Source organism: Mus musculus, chromosome 5 (assembly GCF_000001635.26).
Source record: "Mus musculus strain C57BL/6J chromosome 5, GRCm38.p6 C57BL/6J".
Lineage (NCBI taxonomy): Eukaryota > Metazoa > Chordata > Mammalia > Rodentia > Muridae > Mus > Mus musculus.
In genome coordinates, this window is record NC_000071.6 from 94,520,207 (window position 1) to 94,541,862 (window position 21,656).

At 41.8% G+C, this 21,656-nt stretch overlaps 1 protein-coding gene across 2 annotated transcripts; it reads left to right on the forward strand.

Annotated features, from left to right (window-relative positions):
- The first annotated feature begins 6,077 nt into the window (after window positions 1-6,077).
- Pramel42 (PRAME like 42) lies at window positions 6,078-18,161 on the forward strand. Of its 2 annotated transcripts, none has more exons than NM_001243937.1 (4): window positions 6,078-6,229; window positions 14,616-14,929; window positions 15,594-16,184; window positions 17,155-18,161. In NM_001243937.1, the coding sequence occupies exons 2-4, from the start codon at window positions 14,643-14,645 to the stop codon at window positions 17,720-17,722; spliced, it is 1,446 nt and encodes a 481-aa protein (NP_001230866.1). In that variant the 5' UTR covers window positions 6,078-6,229; window positions 14,616-14,642; the 3' UTR covers window positions 17,723-18,161. The 2 variants fall into 2 exon arrangements, with proteins under 2 accessions (NP_001230866.1, NP_001230867.1); NM_001243938.1 differs by having other exon boundaries at window positions 6,078-6,189.
- The last annotated feature ends 3,495 nt before the right edge of the window (window positions 18,162-21,656 follow it).

A 21,656-nucleotide genomic window follows, 5' to 3' on the forward strand; every position in this document is an offset into this window, starting at 1 on the left:
AAGCAATAGTGTCAGATAATGGTCCTGCCTTTGTTGCCCAGGTAAGTCAGGGTGTGGCCAAGTATTTAGAGGTCAAATGAAAATTCCATTGTGTGTACAGACCTCAGAGCTCAGAAAAGATAAAAAAGAATAAATAAAACTCTAAAGAGACCTTGACAAAATTAATCCTAGAGACTGGCACAGACTTACTTGGTGCCCCTTCCCCTTGCCCTATTTAAAACTGAGAATACTCCCTCTTGATTCAGTTTTGTTTTACTCTTTTTGAGATCCTTTATGAGGCTCCTGTGCCCATCACTGTCTTAAATAATGTGTTTAAACCTATGTTGTTATAATAATGATCTGTATACTAAGTTATAAGGCTTACAGGTGGTGCAGAAAGAGGTCTGGTCACAACTGACTACAGTGAACGAGCTGGGTACCCCAAGGACATCTTACCAGTTCCAGCCAGAGATCTGATCTACGTACATCTGCGTCATGCTGAGACCCTCAAGCCTCACTAGAAGGGTCCCTGCCTAGTTCTGTTTACTAATCTGCCTTATTCTGTTTTTGTTCCCATGTTAAAGATAGAGTAAATGCAGTATTCTCCACATAGAGATATAGACTTCTGAAATTCTAAGATTAGAATTACTTACAAGAAGAAGTGGGGAATGAAGAATGAAAAATTACTGGCCTCTTGTGAGAACATGAATTTTTTACCTCGGAGCCCACCCCCTCCCATCTAGAGATTGTTCCCAGAACACTCCTAAACTTTTCACCCCAAAACTCCTCACCCTAAAGTTCGAACCCTCCCAACTAAAAACTGTTCCAGGAACATTTTTGAGATAAAGGCCTCCTGAAACAACCTCAAAATGAACCGGGTATATTGCCAAATGATAGGACATGACTCCTTAGTTACGTAGATTCCTTGATAGGACATGACTCCTTAGTTACGTAGATTCCTTGATAGGACATGACTCCTTAGTTACGTAGATTCCCTTGGCAGAACTCCCTAGTGATGTAAACTTGTACTTTCCCTGCCCAGTTCTCCCCCCTTTGAGTTTTACTATATAAGCCTGTGAAAAATTTTGGCTGGTCGTCGAGACTCCTCTACCCTGTGCTAAGGTGTATGAGTTTCGACCCCAGAGATCTGTGCTTTCATGTTGCTGCTTTATTTCGACCCCAGAGCTCTGGTCTGTGTGCTTTCATGTCGCTGCTTTATTAAATCTTGCCTTCTACATTTTATGTATGGTCTCAGTGTCTTCTTGGGTACGCGGCTGTCCCGGGACTTGAGTGTCTGAGTGAGGGTCTCCCCTCGAGGGTCTTTCAGTAGAAGAATGTGAATTGATCCATTCTTATCTCCTTGTACAAAGCTCAAGTCTAAGTGGATCAAAGGCCTCTACATAAGACCAGAGACACTAAAATTAATAGAGGAGAAAGTGGGGAAAAGCCTCGAAGATATGGGCACAGGGGAAAAATTCCTAAACAGAACAGCAATGGCTTGTGCTGTAAGATCAAGAATTGACAAAAGGGACCTCATAATATTGCAAAGCTTCTGTAAGGCAAAAGACATTGTCAATAAGAAAAAAATAGGCCACCAACAGATTGGGAAAGAATTTTTACCAATCCTAAATCTGATAGGGGACAAATATTCAATATATACAAAGAGCTCAAGAAGCTGGACTCCAGAAAATCAAATAACCCCATTTAAAAATGGGGTTCAGAGCTAAGCAAAGAATTCTCAACTGAGGAATACAGAATGACCGAGAAGCCCCTGAAAAAATGTTCAACATCCTTAATCATCAGGGACATGCAAATCAAAACAACCTTGAGATTCCACCTCACACCAGTCAGAATGGCTAAAATCAAAAATTCAGGTGACAGCAGACGCTGGCGAGGATGTGGAGAAAGAGAAACACTAGCCAGGCATGGTGGCACATGCCTTTAATTCCAGCTCTCAGGAGGCAGAGGCAGGAAGATTTCTGAGTAAGAGATCAGCCTGTTCTACAAAGTGAGTTCCAGGACAGCCAGGGTTACACAGAATATCCCTGTCTTGAAAAACAAAATCAGAGCCAGGCGTGGTGGTGGCACACGCCTTTAATCCCAGCACTCGGGAGGCAGAGGCAGGTGGATTTCTGAGTTTGAGGCCAGCCTGGTCTACAAAGTGAGTTCCAGGATAGCCAGGGCTATACAGAGAAACCCTGTCTCAAAAAATTAAAAAAAAAAAAAAGAAATAAAGAAAGGAGAGAGAGGGAGAGAGAGACAGAGAGAGAGAGAAAAAAAAAAACAAAAACAAAACAAAACAACAAAAGCCAGGCATGGTGGCACATACCTTTAATCCCAGTACTCAGGAGGCAGAGGCAGGCAGATTTCTGAGTTCAAGGCCAGCCTGTTCTACAGAGTGAGTTCCAGGACAGCCAGGACTACACAGAAAAACCCTGTCTCAAAAATACCAAAAAAAAAAAAAAAAAAAAAAAAAAAAAAGATGAACACGCCTCCACTGCTGGTGGAACTGCAATCTTGTACAACCACTCTGGAAGTCAGTCTGGAGGTTCCTTGAAAAATTGGACATTCTACCGGAAGATCCAGCAATACCTCTCCTGGGGATATACCCAGAAGTTCCAACTGGTAATAAGAACACATGTTCCACTATGTTCAGAACAGCTTTATTTATAATCGCCAGAAGCTAGAAAGAACCCAGATGTCCCTCAACAGAGGAATGGATACAGAAATTGTGGTACATTTACACAATGGAGTACTACTCAGCTTTTAAAAAGAATGGATTTATGAAATTCTTGGACAAATGTATGTATCTGGAGATTATCATCCTTAGTGAGATAACCCAATCACAAAAGAAGTCATTAGATATGCACTCACTGATAAGTGGATATTAGCCTAGAAACATAGAACAACCAAGATACAATTTGCAAAACACAAGAAAATCAAGAAGAGGGAAGACCAATGGGTGGATACTTTATTCCTCCTTAATATAGGGAATAAAATACTCATGAAAGGAGTTACAAAGACAAAGTTTGGAGCAAAGATGAAAGGATGGACTATCCAGAGACTACCCCACCGGGGGATCCATCCCATTATCAGCCACCAAGCCCAGACACTATTGCATATGCCAGAAAGATTTTGCTGAAGGGACCCTGATATAGCTGCCTCGTGTGAGTCTCTGCCAGTGCCTGGCAAATACAGAAATGGATGCTCACAGTCATCTATAAGATGGAACACAGGGCCCCCAGTGGAGAAGCTAGAGAAAGCACCCAAGGAGGTGAAGGGGTCTGCAACCCTATAGGTGGAACAACAATATGAACTAACCAGTACCCCCAGAGCTCATATCTCTAGCTGCATATGTAGCAGAAGATGGTCTAGTCGGTCATCACTGGGGACAGAGGACCCTTGGTATTGCAAACTGTTTTTTTTTTCTTTTTTTGATTTTTTGAGACAGGGTTTCTCTGTGTAGCCCCGGCTGTCCTGGAACTCACTCTGTAGACCAGGCTGGCCTATAACTCAGAAATCTGCCTGCCTCTGCCTCCCAAGTGCTGGGATTAAAGGCTTCACCATCATGCCCGGCTGGTATTGCAAACTTTATATGCCCAGTACAGGGGAATGCCAGGGCCAAGAAGTGGGAGTGGGTAGGGAGGGGAGCAGGGTGGAGGGAGGCTATAGGGAACTTTAGGGATAGCGTTTGAAATGTATATAAAGAAAATATCTAAGAAAAAAAGAAAACAACCTGTTCTTAAGACTAAAGCTGACTTTAAGGAGACAAAGGCCTTCTCCATGTTCCTGGTTCTCTCATAATCCAGGGAACTACAGCTCCCTACTTCCAAGCTTCTAGAATTGTACTCTCTCTCTTATCAAGTCTAAATATTGAAAACCGTTCCTGTATTGAACCCCAGCACCCATTCTTTATGGTTGTCTCTGTGAAACTGTTTCCATCTATAACCCAGGCTACACTCAAACTAAAGAAGATCCTGTCTCTACCTCCATGTGTAGTATGATCCTTTAGCTTGGCTAGCTCGAGTGGCATCATGTGTACACAATATCCAAAGTTGTCCCTTCTTGAGGTTTCCCTAGTACGGGCTGAAGAAATGGTTCAGGAGTTAAGAGCACTAGGGATACAGCACACATAAGTTGCCATGTGAATGTTGGGAAATAAACCAGAGCTGTGTGTCAGAGCAGCCAGTGCTGCTAAGTGCTCAGAGATAGCTCCAGACCCCTTTCTTTGCTTTTCCTTTACTCAAAGTATTTTTTATACAGTGTGTTATTATTAAGGCTTCTCCTCCCCCAACTCCTCTGACATCTTCTCTAACTTCTCTTCCATCTCAATCCACACCCTTTGTGCCTCTCCTAAGAAAAGAAACAGTCACTTACAGAATCCTGAGACAAAGCCAGGTGCAGTAGAACACAAGTGTAATCCCAGCACTTGGGAGGAGGCAGGAAAACCTCCAGCCTGGTCTACTATGCGAGTACAGAACAGTCTGACTTACAATGAGACCATTTCTTGAAAATAACAAAACAAAAAAAAAAAACAAAAAATAAGCAAATAAACAAAACAGAAACCAAAGACAAAAGAAAAACACACTAGTTGAAACAGGACAAAATAAACCAACAGAAAAAAAGAGAGAGAGAGAGAGACCCAAAAAGAAGAAACAAACAAACAAACAAACAAACAAACACAACAACTAAAACTATCCCTTACAGATAAAGAGCACAATCAAAGACAGAGGAATCCAGTAAAAACAGGAAATTTGCAGCCTGACTATAAAAACAAAGGAACTGTAATTTAAAAGCCAAACAAAATAAATAAACAAAGGGGCCTGATACATTCTTCTCAGACAAAAGCTTTAAAATGCCTTTGAGTTTCTTTGTTTTGGCACCAACTGCTGGACATTCAGCCTCTCCTTAATAGTGGGATTTGCTTCCACGTGGAGACTCCAATTGACTGGAGCAGAGTTTCATCTGCAATTCTTCATGGATTGGAGATAGCTTCTGTGTTGGGAATGGGAACGTGTATCTACTTCTTCTCTCAAGGCTGTTATGAGATGTGGTACAAGCTTGTGCAAGCCATATGCATGCTGCTTCAGCCTCTCTGAGTTCATATGAGCATCAGAAGGCCTGGTGTCTTCAGTTGAGGGAGAGTTGCTATGAACAGAGTTGAGCAAGTGTCTTTTTGGTATTGTGGGTCCTCTTTGGTTATATGTCTAGGAGTGGTAAAACTGGTCTAGAAGGTAGACAGTTTCTCACATTTCTGAGAAAGTGTCAGATTTATTTCACAAGTGGTTGTCCAAGTTTGTACTCTCACCAGCAATGGGAAAGTGTTCCCCTCTTTCCATAAACTCCCCAACATGAACTGTCAGTGGTGGTTTTGATCCTAGCCATAATGATATATGCATAATGGAATCTCACAGTCATTGGGATTTGCATCTGTCAGATGATTTGGAATGTTGAACATTTATTTAGGTGCTTCTCAGCATGTAGAGAATCCTCTGTTGAAATATTCTGTATAATTCTATAGTACCCCATTTTTAAATTGAGGTATTTGGTTTGTGGATATCTAATGCTTTGTGTATTTATAGGGTTATCACCATTTATAGTGATATCACCCCTCTGTCAGATGTGGGTTGGTGAGGATGTTCTTCCAATCTTTAGGCTGCAATTTTGGCCTGCTGATGAACTCCTTTGACAAATAGAAGCTTTTCAGTTTCATCAAGTGCCATTATTCATTGCTGATCTTATTGCCTGAGCTATGGGTTTCTGTTCAGAAATTTATCTCCTGTGTCAGTGTGTTCAAGGCTAATCCCCCACTGTAGTGGATATTTCTCGTTTTCAACTTGACTATATCTGGAATGAACTGCAATCCAGAATTGGAAGGCTCACCTGTGATCCTGATCTTGAGACTGAGAGATACAAGATTCTGCCCTGGATCTTGGCATGGAGATCTCGAGGCCTTGTGGCTATGAATCTCAGGAGACTAAAGCAAGGAGATCTATAAATTCAAGGTCATCTGGGGCAAAGTAAGTTCCAGATTTAGGTGTGGTGGTACACACCTTTAATCTGGGCCACACCTTCTACTGGAGACTTACACAAAAGTGGAAGAAGAAAGACTCTCTCTTCTCTGTGTGTGTGGGACTCAGCAACTGCTAGATCCTTGGACTTCCATTCACATCTGCTGCTGACCATTGTTGGGGAGTTGGACTACAGACTGTGAGTCATCATCAGTTCCCTTACTATACAGTGACTACCAGTAAGTTCTCTAACTCTAGAAAACCTTGACAAGTACATCCACTTCCTCCTGTGTTACATGCTGTGTATCCATTTTTATGTTGAGGTTTTGATCAGTTAGACTTGAGAGTATTGGAGGATAATAAATACAGAGCAGTTTGCTTTCTTATACATGCAGATGCCCAGTTAGACAGGCACAATTGGATAGGGATGATTTCTTTTTTACAATGTCTCTTTAGCATTCTCTGTTAAAAGTCTAGCGTCCATGCTTGATAGCTATGTGGGTTTATTTCTGGGTCTTCAGTTAAATTCCATTGATCAATTTATCTGTTTTACTGCCAATACCACACAGTTTTCGTTATACTATGGGCATGTAATACTACTTCAGATCAGAGAAGGTGATACTTCTAGGAATACATTTGTTGTAGAGGATTGTGGTCCTTGGTCTCAGTCCAATGGTTGCCTGTGAATGTCTGCAATTATCTTAGGTGCTATTAGAACCTCTCAGAGGACAGCCACACCAGGCTCCTTTATATAAGCACATCTTGTCATCAACAATACTATAGGTTTTTGATGTCTGCTGATGGGATGGATCTAAGGATGCCTGTTCCTGGGTGGCTCTTTCTTCAGTCTCTGCTCCAGTTTTTGTCCCTGTTCTTCCTTTAGACAGGAACAATTCTAGGTTAAAATTTTTGAGATCGGTAGCTGGGCGGTGGTGGTACAAACCTTTAATCTCAGGTCTTGGGATGTAGAGACAATCAGATTTCTGAGTTCAAGGCCAGACTGGTATACAAAGTGGGTTCCAGAACAGCCAGGGTTACACAGAGCAACCCTGTCTCAAAAAAAAAATTTTTTTTAGATGGGTGTGTGGTACTTTCCCTCAACTGGAAGCCATTCCTAGCCACTGGAGGTGGTCTCTTAAGGTTCTGTCTCCCCTCTGTTGCATATTTCATATTGAACTTTATTGTTTGCTTGCTTGGTTATTTATTGTTTGAACGATTTCTTTATTCTCCTTTTTGCTCTTGATCTTCTTGGTTCAAATAATATTCTGAGACAACATGGTTGTTCTTTACCTAGGGATAATTTAGAATTTCAATTCCCAGGGATCTTCTTGCCTTGGTCTTCCGGCTGGAAGGATTACTATGTGAGCCAAGACACCTGGTTATGTTTTCCTCATTTGTGACCAGCATGGGCCAGAGGGAAATTCACCTGGGAGCCATAATATGTCCTTGAAAATACATGCACAAAACCATAAAATACCATTGTAAGAGGACATGACAAATACCCTTGTGCAGAACCTTTGGGGCCTACTTGTAGGAATTGGGCAAGAATTTGACATTGGGCTAGGACAGTGCAGTAGGCTCATATAAGAATATTTATCTTGGGCTAATGCAAAGCTCAAGGAAAACTCGGCAGAGGAATGTGTGGCATTTGTTTTACCTTGTTCATCTTGATAAGCCCAGAGAAATAGTGACCAGGGGACTTTGTTTGTTTGTTTGTTTTTGTCAATAGACTTTTTATTGGTTTTTATTTATTTGCATTTCAATGTTCTCCCCTTCCCCATTTTGTCCTCTGGAAACCCTCATCCAAACCCCTTTCTCCTTGTTTCTATAAACGTGATCCCATACCCACCCACTACTGACTCTCCAACCTGGCATCCCCTACACTGGAGCATCAAGCCTTCACAGGACTGAGGGCCTCTCCTCCCATTGATGCCCAACAAGGCCATCCACTGACATACATGCAGCTAGAGCAATGGGTCCCTATGTGTGTACACTTTGGTTGGTGTTTCAGTCTCTGGGAGCTCTTGGGTTGTGTTGCTCTTCCTATGGGGCTGCAAACCCTTTCAGCTCCTCCAGTCCTTTTACTAACATCTCCATTGGGGACCCCTTACTCGGTACATTGTTTATTGCCTTGTTTGTTCTTTGACCTAAAACTGACTTTATCCTTTGCATGTATTTAGACTGGTATAAAAGCAGACTAGAGAAAAGTGAATCTGCTTAGGACGTAGCACTGGCTGGAGTCATGGAATAATGTTGTCTAATGGTCATTGTCTTTTCAATCATCATTCCCAACCTTGAGACCCTGTTGCCTGACAGAGCTGGCTTGATCACATTTTACAGTTATTTATCAGTTCTGGAATAAAGAGGTGAGCTTTATGCTTTGCCAATCGTCTACTATGGTAGTACTCAGAAAGCAGAGCCAGGAGGATGGCTTCATCCACCTTGGAGGGAATTCTGTGGTGTGACTCCAGTAGTACAGTCCTTGCTTGGCATTCACAATTAAGGTTATAAATCACTGCATGATCTAGACAAATGGGGCATGCCTGTGTTCCCAGAACACGTGAGTCTGAATAGAGGCTCAGAAATCCAATGGTATCTTTGCTGTAATAGATAGTGTGAGGCAAACCTGTTCTATATTAAAATATTTTCAAAACAAGTTAAAAAGTGTGTCAGGGCGAGGCATAACATCAATGATTCTAAAAAGTCGGAGCAGGTTTGAGAAAGGAAGGATCAGTGGACATGGAGAGATGATCAGGGTTTCCTGGGCAGAGAGAAAATCTCTAGGATTAGGAGATTTTCAGAATACCTGATATTTGCAGAACACATAAATTCAATGCCCAACAAGTGTGATTGTGGCTTCGAACTACCTTTAGCTTCAGTGTTTCTGGAATCCTCTTCCCTTTCCTAGACTTAATAAGCACTATGACAACATGCAGACACACACACACACACTCACACAGAGACCTTGGATGATTCAGACCTAAAGGGGAAAGGCTCAGGGAATCCTGTAGAAGAGAACAAAGAAAGAGGAATAGAGTCAGAGGAAATGGTGGACATCAAGGAAGCCAGAGCTTCTTAAACAAACACAGGAGAACTAACACACACAGAGAGAGACTAAAGTAGACTAAAGTAGAATTCTCAGGGCTTGTGTGGGTCTATTCCACATGGGGTATCAGTGTTGAGAAAAAAGTAGACTGACACAAGCTCCTATCCCAAACCCAGAAATTACTGAAAACCATTTACAAATGAAAAATTAGTTTTCTCAAATGGACTCTCCTTGAGGGTACAAGTCTCATTCATATGGGCAGATCTACTGGCCAACACAAAGTGAAGAACTCAGAGGCCTCTTTGGAGGTCCTAGGTCTCATAATGTTTTGACAGGCCTCTTTTGGGTTTTTGTGGATTTGCTTTTTAATTTAATTCTTTTTTTTTTTTTTTTTTTTTTAAGATTTATTTATTATATGTAAGTACACTGTAGCTGTCTTCAGACACTCCAGAAGAGGGAGTCAGATCTCGTTACGGATGGTTGTGAGCCACCATGTGGTTGCTGGGATTTGAACTCTGGACCTTCGGAAGAGCAGTCGGGTGCTCTTACCCACTGAGCCATCTCACCAGCCCAATTCTTTTTTTTTTTTTAATTTACCTTAAATCCCCCACTAACTGTTCTTTTCCAGGTCAGACCCTAGTACACTACTTCTAGGTACCTTCTTACCATGTTCTCTGAGTAGGTGGAAGTTCCCTGGGTATCCCCACACCCTGGTACTTTTAGTATTTTTAAGGCAGGGCATATCCTCTCCCACTGAGGCCAGGCAAAGCAGCTCAGCTAGAAGAACACACCCCACAAACAGGCAATGGCTTCTGAAGTGGCCTTCAGTCCAGTTGTTAGGGGACCGACGTGAAGACCAAGCTAAAAATCTCCTACATCTGTGTGGGGAGGCCTATGCCCAGCCCATGTTCTCTTTGGTTGGGGTTTCAGTTTCTGAGAGCCCCAAAGGTCCCGGTTAATTTACGCTGTTGGACTTCTACAGAGTTTTTATCCCCTTTGGGACCTTTGCTCATATATTAGGGCTACCAATTTTGTATTTTTATTGGATTCTTGTGTGTGTGAGATCCTGTCCTGTATCTATATGTATTCCTTGTGGTTTTTCATTGGTTCTTTATCCTCCATTTCTTTGTTTTGTCATACTACAATATGTAACAGTTACCTAGGACTTATATTTCATCAATGTCTTCATATTTTTGCTGGATCCCAAAAATGTGTTGGTGGTCTAGAAACCACTAGACCCTGAAGTGGTTTCTCTCCTTAAACCTGTGGGTCCCATTGCTGAATTCAGGCTTGGTAACAAGTGCCATTGATCACTGAGGAACTCACAGCCTACTAAGTAAGCTCCCTTAAAGTTTTTTCTTAGAAAACACTTTTTTGTTCCATTTTTTGTTTTTAGTTTTTTTCAGACAGAGTTTCTGTTTAACAGACATGGCTGACCCAGAACTCAAATTGTAGACCAGACTAGCTGAAACTCCAAGGTCCACCTACATCTGCCTCCTTACTTCTGAGATTAAAGGCCTATTGTAGCATCTCTCACCTAACTAGATTTTGTTTTTATTTGGTTTGGTTTGGGTTTTGAGAGAGTGTTTCTCTATTTTGGAGCCCTCCCTGTCCCACACTTTAATCTGTAGATCAGTCTGGGGTCTAAAGATCCAGCTCCTCCCCTTGCCTCCAGGGTGCTGGGATTAAAGTCAGGTGCTACCCCACCCTGCTCTGCCTTAATTGTAAAACAGACCCTTAGTCCTTAGGCTTCACTGGTTAAGAATTATCTGCTTAGATAAAACTAGCCTTGAACTCACTGTGCCCAGTTTACCTTTACCTACAGAGTACAGGGATTAAAGGTGTTTGCCACCATTCCTTTTACAAATTTAATTCTCTTAAAGATTTAGCCTGGCAGTGGTGGCACACACCTTTATTCCCAACCCAACACTTGAAAGGCAAAGGCAGGCAGATTTCTGAGTTCGAGGCCAGTCTGGTATACACAGTGAGTTCCAGGACAGCCAGACCTACACAGAGAAACCCTGTCTTGAAACAAAACAAAACAAAACAAAACAAAAAACGTTTTGTTCTCCATGTTTTGGTGTTTTTCCTGAATGTATGAATGTTCAGCAAATGAACGCCTGATGTCCAAGAAGGTCAGATGGAGTTTTCAGGTTTCCGGACACTGGAGTTACAGATCATTTCAAGCCACCACGTAGGTGTTCAGAATAGAGTATTAATAGGTGCTCATTATTGTGGAGCAGACTCTTTGGCACATGTCCCACTCCTGATTTCATCTTGGGCAAATCATTCTGGTCATATCAAACCTGACACATTATCTGTTTTCTGTCAGCCAAAGGCAACATCTCCCTCAGACCCTCCAATTTCTGTTTGCCTTTAGGTCTATTTAGAAGTAGACTCAAATGTAAGCTCAAGCTGTCCTTCTATTTACCATAAGGCTGAGGACAGCTTTGAATTGATTCCCCGGCTTCAACAGTTCAACTCTTGAACTGTTGAGTTTCCAGGCATAGCCATTATGTCTGCTGCATACAGTGCTGGAGAGAGGAATGGCTGTATGCTGGGTAGCTCCTTACACACTGAGTGCACACCCAGCACACTTGGACAATGTTAATGGAATCAGACAATGCTCCTTCCTCTAACATTTATGTAGGTGCTACTGCAGTTTATTGAAAAAACATCCAATTCAGGCCTTGAGCTCCAGAACATACTCCTGTCTATTAAAAACTCTTTGTCCCAGATCCAGTTACAATAATATCGATGAATTATTTTCTGTCTATGATCATCAATAGATTAAACCCTGATCTGAGGCAAATCAGACTGACTTTGTGCACATGAATAAAATTGGCCCAGGTGTGGTGTTTCTCAACATTAATCCTAGCAGCAAGAACTATGCTGAGGCAGGAGGATTGCTAGAACTTAGAGTTTAGAAACAACCCTGGCTTCACAGCAAGACCCAATCCTGTAGCAACCTCAAAACTATGTAATCATAAGGCAAATGAAGGAGAAAATCTACAAATTCAGCGATGTTTTATTAAGTAACAAGTGAAATGTTTGAGTGGTATGGTATGCTATGGAGGTATTCTCATTGAGAGCTCTGGTGCAATCAATGAAATGGCTGGATGTTACATATAGAATTAAAAGGGCAGAGTTTAACCATCCAATCTAATTCTAGTTTGAAGTTGAATTACATGGCTGCAATAGGAAGGGTTATTCAGAGAGGCTTCAGTGGAGACAGAAAATATTCAGATCTGGAGATTGGGTAACTACCAGGGTTGTCTAGGACTCAGAGACCTATCTGCAGTACTCAGAACTGGTATGTAATTGGTTTCCCTAGGGTCAAGCAGTTTGATTTGAAACCCTTTAGATTCCGGGGTAGTACAGGAAATTTCATTTTCTGTCTCTTTAGTAAAACACATTGAAGACCTTGGATTTTATTCCCGATGACGTTTTAGCCTCATCTCCACTATATCTCTAAGATAACTTGTATATTTCATTACTGTGCTTGATATATATTTTTTGACACAAGAATTTTCTTAGATGTTGGGCGTGTTGCTCTGGGTTAGCTGAAATCAGATCATTCTGACTAATGTGGTCTTTCATATTTCCTTTCACTGAAATGATGATTTTTTTTTTTTTGTGAGTCCCTAGCTCATGTAACTTTGATCATCTTTAACTCTGATCATCCTGGTAGCTGGAATTACATTTGTAAGTTACTCAAATGTCTTACCTTAGTCTTTGCTTTAGATCATTTTCACATAGCTGTGGTTTTTGGATAACGTCTGCTTTTGGAACCAAGGTGAGCCTGACAGTCTTGGTAGGAACCCACAGATGTTATCCTCCTTACTGGAAATTCAATATTGTTATACAACACAGGAACTTTTTGGTTGTATTATTGTTTCTTTCCTTGTTTGTTTTTGTTGTTGTTGTTGTTGTTTGATTGCTGGTCTGTCTTTGTTGTTTTGTGTTGTTTGTCCTTTTTTTTTTTCTTTTTTACTACTAAATTCAATTTCTCTTCAACTTAGTTTTACAGTCCAGTCATTATTTCCTTCCTGGTCTGCCATTTGTTCCTCATCACATTCTTCCTTCTCATCACCCCACCCTTTTGATAATTTTACATATTTACATTTAAAATGTTATCTCTCTTCCAGGCTTCACCTCACAAACCCCCTCCCATGATACTTTCCCTTTACCTCTAAAACATTACTCCCCCACCTACCCACACACTCCTGCCTCACCCTTCACTATGACAGTAGGCCTCCAAAGGACAAGGAGCCTCCTCTCTGAAATAAGCCATTTGCTACATATGTTATCAGGAACCATAGACCCACTCATGTATGCTCCTTGTTTGGAGACTTAGTCCCTGGGAAATCTGAGAGGTCCACTTAGTTGATGTTGTTTTTCTTCCTATGAGGTTGTAATCCCCTATATCTCCTTAAATCCTTCCCTATCTCTTCCATTGGGGTCCACATGCTCAATGCAAAGGTTGCCTGTGAGTATCTGCAGTTGTCCTTAGACAGGTGGTGGCACAGCCTCTCAGAGGACAGTCATATGTTGACAACAGCAATAGTGTTTAGGTTTGGTGTCTGCTGATTTTATACATCCCAAGATCCCAGTCTCTCAAGCGCCTAATCTTCAGTCTCTGAACTATCTCTTTTCCCTGTTTTTCCTTTAGTCAGGAACAATTCTAGGTTAAAATTTTTGAGATGGATGAGTGGCCCCTTCCCTCATTAGGGAGCCATGCATATCGACTGGGGTGTCCTCTTCAAGTTCTATCTCCTCTATGTTCCATATTTCAGCTAGGATCATCTGTACTGGGTCCTGGGAATCTCTTCCATTTTGCTTCCTGTTGGGAGCTATTAAGACAACTCTTGATCTCTGAATTGGGCCTCTCCCACCGAGAAGAAAAAGGGGTCAAGAGCGGGCCAGGGACACATGGATTCTGAGAACCATGGGATGTTCTAGCCCTAGGTCATCACTGATGTCCTGACCACACCCTGATACCACCAAGCTTCCTGCTTCCCTGTGTAGCTGCCAAAAGAAAGAATTTCTATTGCCCCCCTCCCATAAGTACTTCTCCTTTTGGCTGTATTGGCCCACCCCCTCCCACTGATAAGTGTCTGTACTTCCCCTTTTGCTTGTGCATTTAAGCCTTGGATCTTTCTCAATACATTGGGGTCTTGATACAACTTCAGAACGGTTTCCGTGTCCTTACTCGTACAAGGCCCTCGTCTCTCTCTACCTCCCATTAAGTTATTAGGAGGAGGTCCCCTCGAGATCCTCAAATAACTGGACGTGTTGGACAGGTCAGCTTCCTTTCATTCTTTCCTTTGTAAAGAAAGGGAAACACATAAAAATATTTTGACCCCAAAATTATGTGTCCATTAGAGTACTAGAGAGGCTCCCATGATGCCAGTGTGGGAGTCTGTCTTTACACCACCAGTTTAGGATACAGAAATAAATTGATGTCTCTAGCACTGTAACTCTAGAGCAGTAATTCAGAAACTAAATGGTTAATGTGGTGGTGAGGAAGTAGTATAAAGTTGTCTTGAATATGTATTCTTTTCTAAATGCTTCCCCAGGAGCCTTCTTCCTGAAGACCTGAGAGGATGAGTGGTCAGACCCCACCCACACTCCAGAAGCGAGCAAGGCAGACACAGCTGAGAGATGAGGCTTTGGCCATATCCCCTCTGGAGAACGTGCCAGCTGTGTACGTCCCATGGCTGTTCCAAGAGGCCTTTGCTGGCAGACACAACTCGCTCATAAAGACAATGGTGGCAGCCTGGCCTTTCCAATATCTCCCTGTGGGGTCATTGATAAATATGCATAACCTGGAAACCTTGCAAGCTCTGCTAGATGGTGTAGACAGGAGACTGACAAGAAAATTTCCCCCCGGGTAAGCATATCCAAGTATTGTATATGGGAGCGTAAAGAGTACACAGTAGACATTGCCAGGGAGAATGGCTTTGTCCTAAGTCTATTAGATGCTTCTGATTGCATAAACAAGCAGAGATACAAGGTTCTTGAAATCTACTCTTTACTTGTAGAGAGCACATTTGGATATGGATTAGACTTGAATATGGACTAGAGTAGACTTAGCCTCACAGTAGAATGAGCCTATCCCTGGCCTTCACAGTAATAATAATAATAATAATTACTATTATTATTATTATTATTATTATAGTAATAATAATAGTAGTAGAAATAGTAATAGAAATGATGTATACCTTAGTGAAAGAAAAGTATTCAAGTGTACAGAAGCCCAGGAAAGCTTTTGTAGCATGCCTGAGTCCACCTTGGATATCAAAGTGCTTAAAAACAAAGACTGTAGCAGTGTGGGGCATGGTAGCACACGCCTTTAATCCCAGCACTTGGGAGGCAGAGGCAGTCGGATTTATGAGTTTGAGGCCTGCCTTGTCTACAGAGTGAGTTCCAGGACAGCCAGGGCTAAACAGATAAACCCTGTCTCAAAAAAAAAAAAAAAGCTTTAGCAGGGAGGAGACCTGAGTTTAGACATATGTATCAAGAAGACTGCTGACATTCATAAGTTTCACCCACAGGAGGCCAAAACTTCAGGTTCTCGACATGAGAAATGTGCACCATGTCTTCTGGAACATAGGGAGCGATGCAAATGACAGTGACTCTGATGCAGAGACCTTGGATGAAAAGCAAGTAGTGAAGGCCCTTCCCAGATATGCACTGAGGCAGCGTCTGAAGATCATAGTTGATCTGTCAATCAGTTCTCAGCTCAATGAAGAAAAAGCATATTTCTTGAATTGGGCCAAGCAGAGAAAGGGGTCCATAAATTTCTGCTGTACAAAGATGAAGATCTGGGATGCACCAGACAAAGTTATCAGAGAAATCATGAATGTTTTTCATCCAGAGCACATTACAGAATTAGAACTGTATACCGACTGGACTCTGTTGCGGCTGGCACATTTTGCTCCCTACTTTGGGCAGATGAAAAATCTTGAAAAAGTCTTCCTGGCACCACTCCACAAGAATACCTCCCCTATTATGAATATAACAGGGGCCTCAAAAGTCAAGTGTATCAAAAAGATTATTTCTCAGTTTTCCAAATTCAACTGTCTCCAACATGTCTTCATGAAACGTGTCCATTTTCTCAGAGACCACCTGCATCAGATCCTAGGGTAAGCAAGTCAGCTACCAAAGCAAATCTGTCTCTCTTCTCTTAAGGATTAGTGGTACATAATGCCTGCCACTCACTAGGAACAAAATTTAGATACTCATAACACTCTGAAAGTTATGTCTTGTTTCCATGTATACTGAGATATGCAAGGGAAATTTTACAAGTTAATTCAGTCAACTGAAATAAGCACTCATGGAGTACAGAAGTGATTTGATCTAAGGGGAGGTCAGTTCTAGTAAGCATGGGTTGTAATTCTTCGTCAATCATGCCCACTCAATCAAATGGAAAGGGACCAGCAGGGGAGTGTGTAGTAAGGTGTCAGGGTACACATCAGCTCAGTGTGAACATGAACTATATGCTCAGATCTGTGGGAACAGCCTTCTATCTCTGCCCAGTTCCCTTGGATGAAATGTTTTGAGCGAGCCCAAGCAGCACTGAGTGCATGGGACAAGGAGTATAACTTGGACTGAAACTTAGAGCCAGCATGACTGCAGAGGGAATGATAGAATGCAGATTCAATGAGTTTATCAAAATCCTGTCAGGGGTTTCTTGGGTTGGAAGCTCAATCTTCTGTGTGCTTGCTTGCTTGCTTGCTTTTTTTTTTTTTTTTTTTTTTTTTTTTTGGTCTTTTGGAGACAGGGTTTCTCTGTGTAGTCCTGGAACTCAGAAACCCTCCTGCCTCTTCCTCCTGAGTGCTGGCATTAAAGGCATGTGCCATCAAGCCCAGCTTCTGTGTGCCTTCTTAGCTTAAGTGATGAACTGGTTTTCGGCTTGAGGGTGAGGCCCAAGGGTGAATTGCGAGATTGTCATGACTGAGCAGTTTCCAACAGGAAGCATCACAGATGTTGTCCTTGATCATTTACTTAAACTGACCTTGGGGCACTTGGTTCATTCTACCACTGTGTACATCCCAGCCAAACCTTTACAACACCACTTGCCAGAACTAACCCTCTGGTCTCCTCTATCCCTAGGTGCCTGAGGACGCCCTTGCAGACCCTCTCCATCACTCACTGCCTAATTTCACAGACAGACTTGGATTCCTTTTCCTGCTGTCACAACCTTTTTAAGTTAAAAAATCTGGAAATCAGAGGAGTGACACTATTTGCTCTCGATCTTATGCCTCTGAGAGGTCTCCTAGGAAAACTGGCAGGTACTCTTAAGTCTCTGGATTTTCAGTGGTGTAGCATGAAGGACTCCCAGCTCATTGTCCTCTTACCTGCCCTCAGTCAATGCTCTCAGCTCAACCAGATCAACTTCTACAGCAATGACTTCTCCATGGCCATCCTGAAGGACCTTTTGCAGCACACAGCCACCTGGAGCAAGATGAATGTGGAACAATACCCTGTCCCTCTGGAGTGCTATGATGCATTGGGTAATGTCTCCAGAGAAAGATTTGTGGAACTTTGTCAGGAGCTCATGGATACCCTCAGGGCCAAAAGAGAGCCTAAGAGCATATCTTTTGCAACAAATGTCTGCCAAAACTGTGGCAAGACCTGTGTCTATGGCCAGGGGGCAAGGCTTTGTTCCTGTTTGCAGTAAACATGGATACAGGACTTCTGACTATGAATAAATGACATGCTTTGGACACATCTCTCATCCAAGGTGCTCAGAGACTGTGACTTCAGACACTTCCCATATGGTTAGAAGTAAAGAGATGGGTAGTGACTGGGACCCTGAATGCTTAGATTGAAATGTGGACTATTCCAATAGACTGTTGGACCAGGGGCATGATGGAGTCAGAAAAACAGTTTGGCATTTATATGTGGCTTCTGCCCAGACAGTATATATAGATGCTTTTTGTGTACCTATCAACCTGGATGATGTCTCCCCGGGGTCTTGGACTTTTTCCAACCTTACTACCAGGTTCAGTGTCAGGATGATAGAATAGGTCCAGGTTTGGAAAGACACTGTTGTTTTATGAAGGAAGCAAAGTTCCAGGTGAATATGGCATGTATAAAATAAAAGTTTTCTTGACACATCTTTCCCTAGTCTCTTGCCTGGGCTACACGTATAACACTTTTGGGTGGCTGATCAGTTATGTGCACAAAACATTTACATTAATGTGAGCAACATAGACATAAATCTTGTGAAGAGGGATTAAAATGATCACAGATGGTTAATATCCAGTATGTTGAGACCACAAGGCACCTTGGACCCCTCAAAGATGCCTAAAGGTAAGAAGACAACATAGAGCAAAGTAAACAGGCTTTCCATTCTAGCTTTGAACTCCTGAACTTTTTGTCATGCCTTAATGAGCTTACTAAAAAGAACCTCTATATACAGTCTATGCCACATGTCTCTAGAGCTCTATTCCTATGGAGTCCCAAACTCTATGAAGTAACCATAGTGTATAAAAAGGTGCCCACTATTATGCAGGTACCTTTGCTACATAAAGTATTTACTTTCAAAAAGATGTGTATTTTAAGTCTTCAATTTTATTAAAAGCAATAGAAAAATCTCCTTTGCCTAGTCATTAACCCTTTCTGTATGGTAAACTATCAATAAAACAATTTATCGTTACTCTGTATTTACGGAACACTTAGAACATGAGTTCTCTGTTTAAATATCATTGTTATTTTCTGCATTGAATAGCATAGCTAAACTTAAGGCCTCGGCAACAGATGCCCTCTGGAGATAAGTCAAAATGTACACATTGATGCAAGGCTTGTCACAATTCAAAAGGTGGATAAAGGAATCAGCTATTGTTGGACACATGGACTTTTAGGCTGGCTTAAGGGATAGAAGAAGACAAAGAAACAACAAACCTCTCTCAGGCTCTTTTCTGTCTTTCCCCACAACCTGACTCCCTGTCTGAATGTCCAGTTCTCTGGCCTTGTTCCTTCGGACCAGTGAACTCACCTGAGATTTGCTAATAATAAACATGCATTCAAGTTCCTTAAACAAGAAAGCCATATATATTTTTTTAAATGCTCCAAATACAAGGGCAGCCACATTCATTAAAGAAACTTTAGTAAAGCTCAAAGCACACGTTGCACCTCACACAATAATAGTGGGAGACTTCAACACACCACTTTCACCAATGGACAGATCATGGAAACAGAAACTAAACAGGGACACAGTGAAACTAACAGAAGTTATGAAACAAATGGTTCTGACAGATATCTACAGAACATTTTATCCTAAAACAAAAGGATATACCTTGTTCTCAGCACCTCATGGTACCTTCTCCAAAATTGACCACATAATAAGTCACAAAACAGGCCTCAACAGATTCAAAAATATTGAAATTGTCCCATGTATCCTATCAGATCACCATGCACTAAGGCTGATCTTCAATAACAAAATAAATAACAGAAAGCCAACATTCACGTGGAAACTGAACAACACTCTTCTCAATGATACCCTGGTCAAGGAAGGAATAAAGAAAGAAATTAAAGACTTTTTAGAGTTTAATGAATATGAAGCCACAACGTACCCAAACCTTTGGGACACAAAGCATTTCTAAGAGGGAAACTCATAGCTCTGAGTGCCTCCACAAGAAACGGGAGAGAGCACATGCTAGCAGCTTGACAACACATCTAAAAGCTCTAGAAAAGAAGGAAGAAAATTCACCCAAGAGGAGTAGATGGCAGGAAATAATCAAACTCCGGGGTGAAATCAACCAAGTGGAAACAAGAAGAACTATTCAAAGAATTAACCAAACGAGGATTTGGTTCTTTGAGAAAATCAACAAGATAGATAAACCCTTAGCTAGACTTACTAGAGGGCACAGGAACAAAATCCAAATTAACAAAATCAGAACTGAAAAGGGAGACATAACAACAGATCCTGAAGAAATCCAAAACACCATCAGATCCTTCTACAAAAGGCTATACTCAACAAAACTGGAAAGCCATATATTGAGAGAGATTGCTCACAGCTTAAGAGTATGTGCTGCTTTTGCAGAGGACCAAAGTTTGATTTCAGTGGAAATAATCAGGTTGTTCTTTACAGGTACTCAGTCTTCAGGTGATAGGACCCTCTTTTCTGGGTTATGTGGACCCTGGCTTTCACAAGCACAAATCCACATAATACTCATTTAGCTATAGGCCTAGCCAAAGAAGTCTTTAAATAAAAAAAAAATAAAATAATAAAGACTCAATTTCACAAACAAATAAAAAATGGCTCAATTAATTAAAATGGTGATGTTGATCAGTAGCAGTTTGTTGTGGCTGGCCAGCGGCTCACATGTGTGGGTTCTAGTCTGCAAAGGCATCTTGGAATCTGCAAGAGAAGGAGTGGGGGGCTAGGCGGTGCGATAAAGATGGAAACAAGACAGCCAGTCTGATCAAGGTTCGATTTTACTATTTCTGACACTCGGTTATGAAGCAGGGGAAGGGGCCTTTTCCTGCCAAATCATCCTGGAGTAAAGTTGCAAGTGACCAAGTGTTACTTACTCCAGAACAGTAAGCGGCAGTGGGAGTGGCAAAATGATGGGGCTGCAAGCTCCGCCCTGATGCTCTCTTCTAGCTAACACTGAAACCTGAGCAAACAGGTTTCAGGCTGGGGAGGTGACAGCAGTTGTATGGCTCAGTGAAGAGAGCATGTGGAGTTTCAGGTGTGTCCTTTGACCTCTGTTGGTGAGCAATAGTGTAGGGTGCTCTGGGCTCCAGAGTTTGACATCCTGCACCAGGGGTGAGTGAGAAGAAATTAGGAGGTTGTCAATGTTCAATATTTATTTCTGTATGTTCTTTAAGTATATTCCTGTTCTAGCTGCATGTATGCTTACATGTCAGGAAAAGGCATCAGAACCCTATATAGATGGTTGTAAACTAGCCAGGTGGTTGTGTAGAATTGAACTCTGGTTGTCTGGAAGAGCAGCCAGGACTCTTACTACTGAGCCATCTTCTCTCCCGGCCCATGTTTGACAATGCAAGAAGTACTTGTGGATACACAATCACAAGGAATGAGGTGTCTATTTTACATAAAAACTTACCAGTTTGGCATTATTGTTAATTCATTATATTTCAAATGTTTTTTTTTCTTTTTCCAATTTTTTTATTAGGTGTTTTCTTCATTTACATTTCAAATGTTATCCTGAAAGTACCCTATACCCTCCCCTCCACCCTGCTTCCCTACCTACCAACTCCCACTTCTTGGCCCTGGCATTCCCCTGTACTGGGGCATATAAAGTTTGCAAGACCAAGGGGCCTCTCTTCCCAATGACGGCTGACTAGGCCATCTTCTGTTACAGAGACACGAGCTCTGGGGGTACTGGTTAATTCATATTGTTGTTCCACCTATAGGGTTGCAGACTCCTTCAGCTCCTTGGGTACTTTCTCTAGCTCCTCCATTGGGGGCCTTGTGTTCCATCCAATAGGTGACTGTAAGCATCCACTTCTGTGTTTGCCAGGCACTGACATAGCCTCAAAAGGGACAGCTATATCAGGGTCCTTTCAGCAAAATCTTTCTGGTGTATGCAATAGTGTCTATCAAACGTTTTTTGTACGTGTGTGTTGCAGGTTTCCTTGTT

What these genes read in the sequence shown, in the direction of transcription:
- Pramel42 (NM_001243937.1), top strand. Translation starts at nt 14,643, where the DNA reads ATGAGTGGTCAGACCCCACCCACACTCCAGAAGCGAGCAAGGCAGACA. An exon ending in ACAAGAAAATTTCCCCCCGG is followed by an intron (nt 14,930 to 15,593) that starts GTAAGCATATCC and finishes TTTCACCCACAG; the next exon opens with GAGGCCAAAACTTCAGGTTC. An exon ending in CACCTGCATCAGATCCTAGG is followed by an intron (nt 16,185 to 17,154) that starts GTAAGCAAGTCA and finishes CTCTATCCCTAG; the next exon opens with GTGCCTGAGGACGCCCTTGC.